A 9,511-nucleotide genomic window follows, 5' to 3' on the forward strand; every position below is an offset into this window, starting at 1 on the left:
AATTACCTACCGAGTATTTAAATGTAAATATTCCTTCTAACGACTATTACATGCCTGTGATGATTATCGTGTGAAAAATTATTTAAAAACAATTCGTTTTAGACATTGCTAGGGACTTGAGTGTTCTTAAGCTCTTTCAAACACAATAATAGCATCATAATAATTCTATAGTTGAAAATTGAAAAAAATATCATCATTTTCAAAACTTTGATAAAATAAAAACGATGACTTAGATGTAGAAATCTAACTATTGTGACTTGGTTTCCACGTGTCCACCATGCATGTCACACCCGAGTAAAAGAGGGTTAACGAATGAACCATTACCACATTCGACTGAAAGCGATTATAAGGATAGTATAGTCAAAAAAAAAATATTAAAAGAATTGTAAGTCATTATTTGTGTCAACAAGGTGCATATTCTTTTTTGGTGGCTTAATGATGTTGGATGATGAAAGTCCCACATCGGTTAATTTAGGGAATGGTCATAGATTTATAATCTAAGAATACACTCTTCATTGGAATGAGGCCTTTTGGGGAAGCCCAAAGCAAAGCCATGAGAGCTTACGCTCAAAGTGGACAATATCATACCATTGTGGAGAGTCGTGTTCGTCTAACATGGTATCAGAGCCATGCCCTAAACTTAGCCGTGCCAATAGATTGGCAAATCCTCGAATGTCGAACAAAGGACTCCAAAAAGGAGTCAAGCCTCCTTGAAGGTACGAAGGCAGTCAAAAATGACTAAGACTCCAAAGGAGTCAAGCCTCGATTAAGGGGAGGCGTGCTTTGTTCGAGGGGAGGTGTTGGATGATGAAAGTCCCACATCGGTTAATTTAGGAAATGGTCATGGGTTTATAATCTAAGAATACACTCTCCATTGGTATGAGGCCTTTTGGGGAAGCCCAAAGCAAAGCCATGAGAGCTTACACTCAAAGTGGACAATATCATACCATTGTGGAGAGTCGTGTTCGTCTAACAAATGATACGAATATAACCACATACTATATATAAATATCTATCTTATATTTCTCTACCATCTTCTTATTAAATCATTGTTTACTACCACAATTGCAAAAGCTATAAATAGGCATCATTCTCCATATCCCAACAATTCTCACTATTGGAGACTCAGTCAAACGAACAATTTCATTTTCAAACTATTATCATCATCTTCAGTGCACCCATACTAATCCACGCTTTGCACAGCCTCAGTGTTCCAACATCAACCCATTTTGTTAGCATGTTTGGTGGATTCTTTGCACTTCTATCTTCTCAAAACAAATCATCATCTTTCACTAACCTGCAAGTGAAATAGTATAGGCTTCTGTGTTTTATCTTTGAATGATAGACTGAGTTTCTCACCAATTATATGATACATTAACTGTCTGTATAAAGAATCTTCTCGTGTTACTTTTGTCCAATTCTTCTAGAGAGTATGTCATCCATATCATCTCCTTTCCAGCTTCAACTATTTCCACGTACTCAGGCTCAATAGATGAAAGAGAACAAATTTCTGAAGCCTAACATCCCTTGGGATTTACGCCCTAAAGCCTCATAATTAATTATTTAGTTTTTAACAATAATTTTTAATATTTTATTTGTAATTTAATTGTTATCCATTGTATGAAAATCGAAAGTTATTAATGTAATTATGAACCGTATGTAGTTTACATACAAAGGATTTTGTTCAAGTAATAACCAAAAGAGTCTATAGCATATAAATAAAGTTTGGTGCCTTATCCGGGTAACACTATTGATATGGCTCACTTTGTAATCGTTACAAATGATTTGATCCAAATATGTGGAGACATGTAAGTGGGGTATCATGTACATGAGTTTGTACAATACTGACGAAGAAATATTTAATCTTTCTTTATAAATCCGTTAATTGAGAAAATTAATATTTCACATGATGATCATATGCGACTCGATTTTAATCCTGAGTGAGTTATGAACTCCAGTCGTTGAGGGCTTGTTCTTTAATTTACATAGGTGAGAATGGCTCTGTTAGCCGATTCAATATGTTTACCATTTTGGGGACTTTGACCAAATAGGAAGTTGGGAACATAATATCTTGAGATGGAATTTGCGCCTTTCCATCTTAGGAAAGTAGATGAGTTGTTCTATTAAGTACTGATTTCGGGACTTGAACAATGGGACCTCATCCTCTCATTGGCCCGAGAAGGACTTGGTTTATGATTGGATTATAAACCAATTGTTTATTAGAGAATCAGTGGTATTTAAGGTGAAAGATGTAATTATAATGGTAAAATGAATTTTTGACCCATAATTATGAACAACTTGTAAATGATCGACTTGCTTGTAATGGTTATATCATGGACATATCTTGTCTTACCGTGCATAAAAGTGCAACTTTAGGTTTATAATGGAGTGACCTATGGTTAATAAATATAAATTAATTAATTAAACTCTAAATTGATTAGTGAAAGAGTTTAATTAATTTTATAGTATTGGAGCTTATAATCTTCAGATCCATAAAGTTCCATTGATAGCTTCTAATAACTCTAAAATGATGATCAATTTATTTGAAAGAAAATTTGAAGGGTTCAAATTGATATTTAATATATTAGATATATTAAATATAGAGGAGAAAATAAATTTAATTTAAAATGTAAAATTAATATTTAATATATTATATATATTAAATAAATAAATAAAATATATTTAATTTAAAATATTAAAATTAATATTTAATATATTAGATAGGTTAAATATAAATTGAGAAAAATATATTAATTTGAAGGTTCCGGTTAATATTTAATATATTAGACATATTATAGGAAAAATATATTTATTGTAGTGATACAATTAAATATTAAATCGATTAATGTGTTTTGATACCTTAAATAAAAATATATTTGAAATTTGAATGAGATTAAATTAGTTAAATATATTAAGATATCTTATAATATTGAAATATGATTTGGGTAAAATATTATATCCTAATATATAATATATTATTTTGGCAAAGATTCTCCAAGAGTCTCTATAAATAGAACCCTCGGGTTAACCAAAGATATATCGATCTCTCTTAAAGAAATTACAAGAATTTTTGAAACCCTCTTCTTCAATCCCTTTGGGATTTTCTTTCAAGAGTCTCCCACAAGCCGACCTTGTATTCGAGTCATAGTAAAGAAGATTTTGTGGAATGTTTGACCTTGTGTTCGAGTCATAGTAGAGAAGATATTATGGAATGTTGAATAACTTCTACATGGTTGGAATACTTCAATGAGTCTTGAAAGCTAGGGTTTTTATAAATGTAGAGTTTTTACTCTCGTATTTATTGGTTTTCTTTTAATTCATAATAAAATCAAAACGGTTCTCAATACTTCCGTTACATGGATGAAGAGTTCATTCCCTTCAATCCTATCATTCATGGTTTGCTCCTACTTGGTTGTATCCCCGAATTGTAGGGTCTCATCAAAGACTCTAGTTCCCATTCATCAGCAGCAACCGTGTGTATTGAAGGTACATACCTATTTAGTACTCTGTTAGTTTTGGATGATCTTTTCAACACCTGCTCAAGTGTCACTTGTTCTATCTTTCGTTCCTTAACAACAGTCTTAGAAGTTCCTAGAGTATCTGCTACAACATCACTAAGTGAATTTTTCCGCAACTCAACCTACTTGCTTCGTTATCCTAGAACCCCTCTTCTCTTTCTCCTTGTATAAGATATTTTCATAAAAAATCATGTCATAATGTCTCACGATTCTCTTGTTCTTGGCATCTCAAAACTTGTACCTGAACATATTATAATCATAGCCGACGATTTTTCGTACATATTCGACAACATGTTCAACAAATCTGACATTGTCTTCTCCTTAATGATGTTAAACGCTACGTTTCTGGTCAGCATCAACCAAATCAATCCTAGGGCCTAACGATCCTTGAGCTTTCGCTACTCTATGGTCATGATATCCTGCTTCATCCCCAATAGGGGTTTGTGAAAATCTTTCTAGTACAGATAATCTTAAATTTGCATCTTTTAGAAATAAAAATCGGATTCATTGAACTTCTCAATTCCAACATTTGAACTTTTCATCTTCATATATTGTAGTGTAGCTCTAATACCAGTTGTTAGGATCGCACAACAACGCACACACTCAATCTAGATGAACACAAAGATTAGGAGAGAGAAAATTTTAATTTGGTATGTGGGTTGAAATCTGACTTTACTAACTCGAAAATAGATTTTGCAACCCAACCCTACTCTACTTTAAAGATTGTTATGAATATTAAGAATATTTGACCGTTGTTATAGATATTAATAATGTATTATAAATCGAGAAAGTTTAGTATTTGAGTTTTCCAAATAATGAATAATTTTCAAATTTAATAATAAAAATTAGGTGGAAATTGGAGGGAGAAATTTGGAAAATATTAAATTGAATTGTACACGCCACCCACGTGCATTTGTGAAATAAATAAAGTAAAATAGTTGTCACCTAAACTCATCTCTTCCTACTCTGCCTCAAACCTGTCCTGTTTAATTTGAATCGCCGCAGCTTATCCAGATAACCAAATATGGGTGGCCGGCAAGATGACGTCACTGCAACTTCCGGCCTCCAAATTCCGTTGATTAGATCCCTCGATCCTCCGAGAAAGCCCTCAAGGAATAGATTTTCTTCTCTATGCGCAATCATGGCTTCCATGTCTTCCGTCTTGCTCGGTTACGGTTAGAAATTTTACTTCCTTTCTCTGTTCTTCCTCCTTTTTTCTCAATGCTTTTCCATTTTCAAACAGATATAGGTGTAATGAGTGGAGCCGCAATCTACATTCAACAGGATTTCGAGATCTCCGATGTTCAGGTTGAAATTCTGGTCGGGATCATTAACCTCTACGCCACTATTGGCGCCGCCGCCGCCGGTAGAACCTCAGACTGGATTGGCCGCCGCTACACCATGGTTCTCTCCGCTGGCTTCTTCTTCGTCGGAGCTATTCTCATGGGGTTTGCCCCTAACTACCCCCTTCTCATGTCTGGTCGATTCGTCGCCGGGATCGGCATCGGATATGCCTCATTGATTGCCTCTGTTTACACCGCCGAGGTTTCTCCAGCGTCTTCTCGCGGCTCTCTCTCCTCTTTTCCGGAGGTTCGTTCTAGGATTAACAGAGATTTATGTTTTGACTTTGCTGATTTGGAATTGCAATTAGGGCTCAATTCTGTTCTTATTAGTTCTAGATTTCAATCCATCACAAAATTGAAGCGATTTTCGCCTAATTGTTGCAGTTTTTTCTAAATGTCGGAATCTTGCTCGGTTACGTTTCCAATTATGCGTTCTCCAAGTTCCCACTTCAACTGGGCTGGAGATTTATGCTCGGAATCGGCTTATTCCCCTCCCTATTCTTGGCCGCCATCGTCATTTTTGTAATGCCGGAATCCCCACGGTGGCTGGTAATGCAAGGCCGACTCGGCGAAGCCAAACAAGTCCTCAACACAACCTCAGATTCCATCGGAGAGTCTCTACAGCGCCTCGCCGACATCAAAAAAGTTGTTGGAATTCCGGCCAGTTGCGATGACGACGTCGTTGAAGTTCCAAAACAGAGCACCCACGGCGGCGGCGTATGGAAAGAGCTCTTCCTCCACCCAACGCCGGCCGTACGCCACGTCTTGATCACCGCCGTCGGCGTCCATTTCTTCCTAGAGGCGACCGGTATGAACGCTGTCGTATTGTACAGCCCAAGAATCTTCGAGAAGGCCGGAATCGCATCCTCCGACCATAAGCTTCTAGCGACGGTGGCTGTCGGCGTGACGAAGACGGTGTTCATCTTGGTAGCTACTGTCCTGTTCGACAGAGTTGGACGGCGGCCGTTGATTCTGACGAGCGTGGGAGGAATGATTATATCGCTAGTTACCTTGGGGATTGGGCTGACGATTATTGAGCGGTCGCACGAGGAAGGCACGTGGGTAGTGGGGCTTTGCGTTGGGATGGTCTTAGCCGACGTGGCGTTTTTCTCTATGGGGATGGGGCCCATGGGTTTCGTCAGTTCCGAGATTTTTCCGTTGAAGCTACGCGCTCAAGGGGTGAGCGTGGGAATGGTGGTGAATAATGCTGTGGGGTCAGTTGTGTCAATGACGTTTTTGTCCCTGTACCATGCGATTACGATTGGTGGTGCGTTTCTCCTCTACGCCGGCGTCGCGACGGTAGGTTGGGTGTTTTTCTATGTGGTGTTTCCGGAGACTCGGGGAAGGAATTTGGAGGAAGTTGAGGGGCTTTTTGGTAATTTGCTGTGGAAATTTTCTACAAAGAAAGATGATAATACAGACGTGGAAAATAGTTGAAATTGTTAGAAATAAAGTTTTTTTTTTTTTTTTTTTTTTTTGCAAAAGAAAATTTTAAATTTTGAATTATCATATGGCTATTAATAATTCTGTATCTAATTTTTTGTCATATATTCCATATTTCCTAATTCAATCTAGCATCTTAAACACTAAATAAAATATATTTTAAAGTTTAGAAATTAATTAAAAAATACCTATTTAGAAATCTCACTAATTTATTTTGTTTTTAATAAAATATGTATATCTTTTTTAAATTTGAATTTATTAAAGTTTGCAAAAAAATCATAAATTCTAAAAAAAATAATGAATATTTAAATCTTTATCCTTTTCCCCGAACAACTCCTTCGTCTTCACTCTGAACCAGCAACCCTTCCCACCGCCTTAAAAGAACTGACCACCAAACTCCACCGCCCAGCCACCGTGGATGAGTGACCTGAAAGATGCAAGTTCCGGCAGAACAAGTCCGGCGGATTTGGGTCCTCACCCGAAGTCCAAAGCGAAAATGAACAAATTCGCTATTCTCTGCGCAATTTTAGCTTCCATGTCTTCAATCTTACTTGGTTACGGTGAGAAAAACACACCCATCTTAAAAATTAACCCATCTCTGTTTCAATCATTTCGTTAATTTTTTCGATCTGAAGCAGATACCGCGGTGATGAGCGGAGCTGCAATTTACATCAAAGACAATTTCAAGCTCTCGGAGGTGCAGGTAGAAATTCTGGTCGGAATAATCAACCTGTACTCGCTGATCGGCGCTGCCGCCGCCGGAAGAACTTCGGATTTGATTGGGCGTCGGTACACGATGATGTTGGCCGGGGTGATCTTCTTCGTCGCTGCCGTGCTGATGGGATTCGCCCCCAACTATGGGTTTCTGATGTTTGGAAGATTTGTGGCCGGAATCGGCGTCGGATATGCTCTGATGATCGCTCCGGTGTATACGACGGAGGTTGCTCCGACTTCTTCTCGTGGATTTCTCACCTCGTTTCCGGAGGTCCGTTTTCCATTTATTAATCTGATCTTACGGATTTCTCTGTGAAATAATAATTTCAAATCTGAAAATTTTAATTTTTTTCCTCTTTTTTCAACTTTTTTTTTTATTTAATTATTTAGATTTTCTAATTACATCAAATTATATAACCCATTTACTTAGTAAACAAAATGGTGGGAGTGTTGCAACTTTCAAAGGAGTTAGACATGCATATCTAGTCTTGGACCCACCAGAGATTGTGCAATAGATCGAAGAATAGTAAATTAAATAAGAAGGTGATAGGATGTAAATGAACTATTTATATCTATATACTAACACTAAGAATCTTCTAAAACCATTTTTTCTAAGTTTATGTATATTTTTAAAATGTGATATTAACGATTTTATCCATATACTAACAATCAGTATTTTTCCGGCAACAATGGTGTCCCTAAACTATGCTCCATATACATATATATATATACATATACTCACATAACATCTAAAAAAATGGTTTGATTGAAAGGTGTTCATAAATGGTGGAGTATTGCTAGGCTACGTTTCCAACTACGCATTCTTCAAGCTACCCACTCACCTGGGATGGCGATTCATGCTCGGAATCGGCGTCTTCCCCTCTGCCCTTCTCATTCTCATCGTTCTCATCATGCCTGAATCCCCTCGGTGGCTCGTCATGCAAGGCCGCCTCGCCGACGCCACCTCCGTTCTCCGCCGTACCTCCGACTCCCCTCACGAAGCCCAACTCCGCCTCGCCGACATCAAACAAGCTGCCGGAATCCCTCCCGACTGCACTGACCACGTCATCCATCTCCCCAAACGCAGCCGTAGTGGCAAAGGCGTCTGGAAGGATCTCTTCCTCCGCCCAACGCCGACCGTCCGCCATATCCTGATCTCCGCCATCGGCATCCACTTCTTCCAGCAAGCCTCCGGCATCGACGCTGTAGTCCTCTACAGTCCAAGAATCTTCGAACACGCCGGGATCACCTCCTCCAACCACAAGCTTCTGGCGACTATGGCCGTTGGATTCTCGAAAACAATCTTCATCTTAGTCGCGACGTTCCTCCTCGATAGAATCGGACGGCGGCCGCTGCTCCTAGCCAGCGTTACCGGCAAGATAGTATCGCTTGTAACCCTAGGGATCGGGATCATGATTGTGAACAGGAGGCGGTGGGCCGTTGGATTGTGCATTGCGATGGTTTTATCGGACGTGGGGTTTTTCTCGATTGGAATGGGGCCAATCGCGTGGGTTTACAGTTCCGAGATATTTCCGTTGAAGCTACGCGCCCAAGGCGTGAGTGTGGGAGTGATTGTGAACAGATTAACCAGTGGGGTTGTTGGAATGACGTTTATATCCCTCTACCAGGCCGTAACTATCAGTGGGGCTTTTTTTCTCTTCGCCGGCGTCGCCGTCGTGTCGTGGTTGTTCTTTTACTTTGTTCTGCCCGAGACTCACGGCCGGACATTGGAGGAGATAGAGGGGCTTTTTGGTAATTTTCTGTGGAAGTTTGGGAAGAATGGAGATGTTAACGTGGAGAAGAGTGAGGGTGAGGTTCAGTTGGGATTATCTAATCCGACGGTGTAGGTTTGTCGAGATAAAATGTAAAAAACAGTAAAAAAGTTGGGGGAGTAAAAAGGGAAGGATAAGAAGGTAAGTTCTCCTTTTCTTAATACTAAATAATATATATTTTTGAAGTACGGCTGTTAATTTTTTTTTTTTTTTTTGATGTTATTTATTAGATCTTTTTGCATAGCGTTCTTCCAATAGCATAAATGTCATATATAGGTTCTCAAATCGTTAAACATGCCTATAAGGTCATTCATATACATAAATCATGTTTAGTTTCACCATCGTCCTTTCTTAGCAATGGATTTGGCGATGGTGTGATACTCACCCTCAACACTAATTGAGTCAAGCCAACTTCGAACCATATTGCCTACAGTCGGGCAATGTGCGTTCAAACCTCGGGTCCCATTTTGAAGAGAAGATTTTAGAAAATGGGGAGAGAGGTTTAAGAAAAAGAGTTTTGGAAGCAAGAATGAGAAAGATTGAGAGTGGTGTTATATAGCATGCAAGCAAAAATGCAACAACGACTTAAAACACTTGCCATGGACTTGTGTGTTTTGAAAACACTTTTAAAAACGACACAACAAAAGAATAAATAAAATAAATAAACGTTTAAATAAAAAGCATCATATTCTAGCTTAAGTCTAAGAAAATAATACGACTA

The 9,511-nt window shown here is 38.4% G+C and overlaps 2 protein-coding genes across 2 annotated transcripts; both read left to right on the forward strand.

Moving 5' to 3' along the window:
• Positions 1 to 4,474: 4,474 nt before the first annotated feature.
• Positions 4,475 to 6,333, forward strand: LOC111486454 (polyol transporter 5-like). The gene is made up of 3 exons (XM_023133617.1): positions 4,475 to 4,693; positions 4,762 to 5,108; positions 5,246 to 6,333. Exons 1-3 carry the CDS (start codon positions 4,543 to 4,545, stop codon positions 6,296 to 6,298), a joined length of 1,551 nt encoding a protein of 516 aa, XP_022989385.1. The 5' UTR covers positions 4,475 to 4,542; the 3' UTR covers positions 6,299 to 6,333.
• A 294-nt stretch (positions 6,334 to 6,627) lies between these two features.
• On the forward strand, positions 6,628 to 8,985 carry LOC111486452 (putative polyol transporter 2). Its single transcript, XM_023133614.1, has 3 exons — positions 6,628 to 6,864; positions 6,943 to 7,289; positions 7,792 to 8,985. The coding sequence occupies exons 1-3, from the start codon at positions 6,723 to 6,725 to the stop codon at positions 8,863 to 8,865; spliced, it is 1,563 nt and encodes a 520-aa protein (XP_022989382.1). The 5' UTR covers positions 6,628 to 6,722; the 3' UTR covers positions 8,866 to 8,985.
• The last annotated feature ends 526 nt before the right edge of the window (positions 8,986 to 9,511 follow it).

Source organism: Cucurbita maxima, unplaced genomic scaffold (assembly GCF_002738345.1).
Source record: "Cucurbita maxima cultivar Rimu unplaced genomic scaffold, Cmax_1.0 Cma_Scf00011, whole genome shotgun sequence".
In the NCBI taxonomy this organism is placed as follows: Eukaryota; Viridiplantae; Streptophyta; class Magnoliopsida; order Cucurbitales; family Cucurbitaceae; genus Cucurbita; species Cucurbita maxima.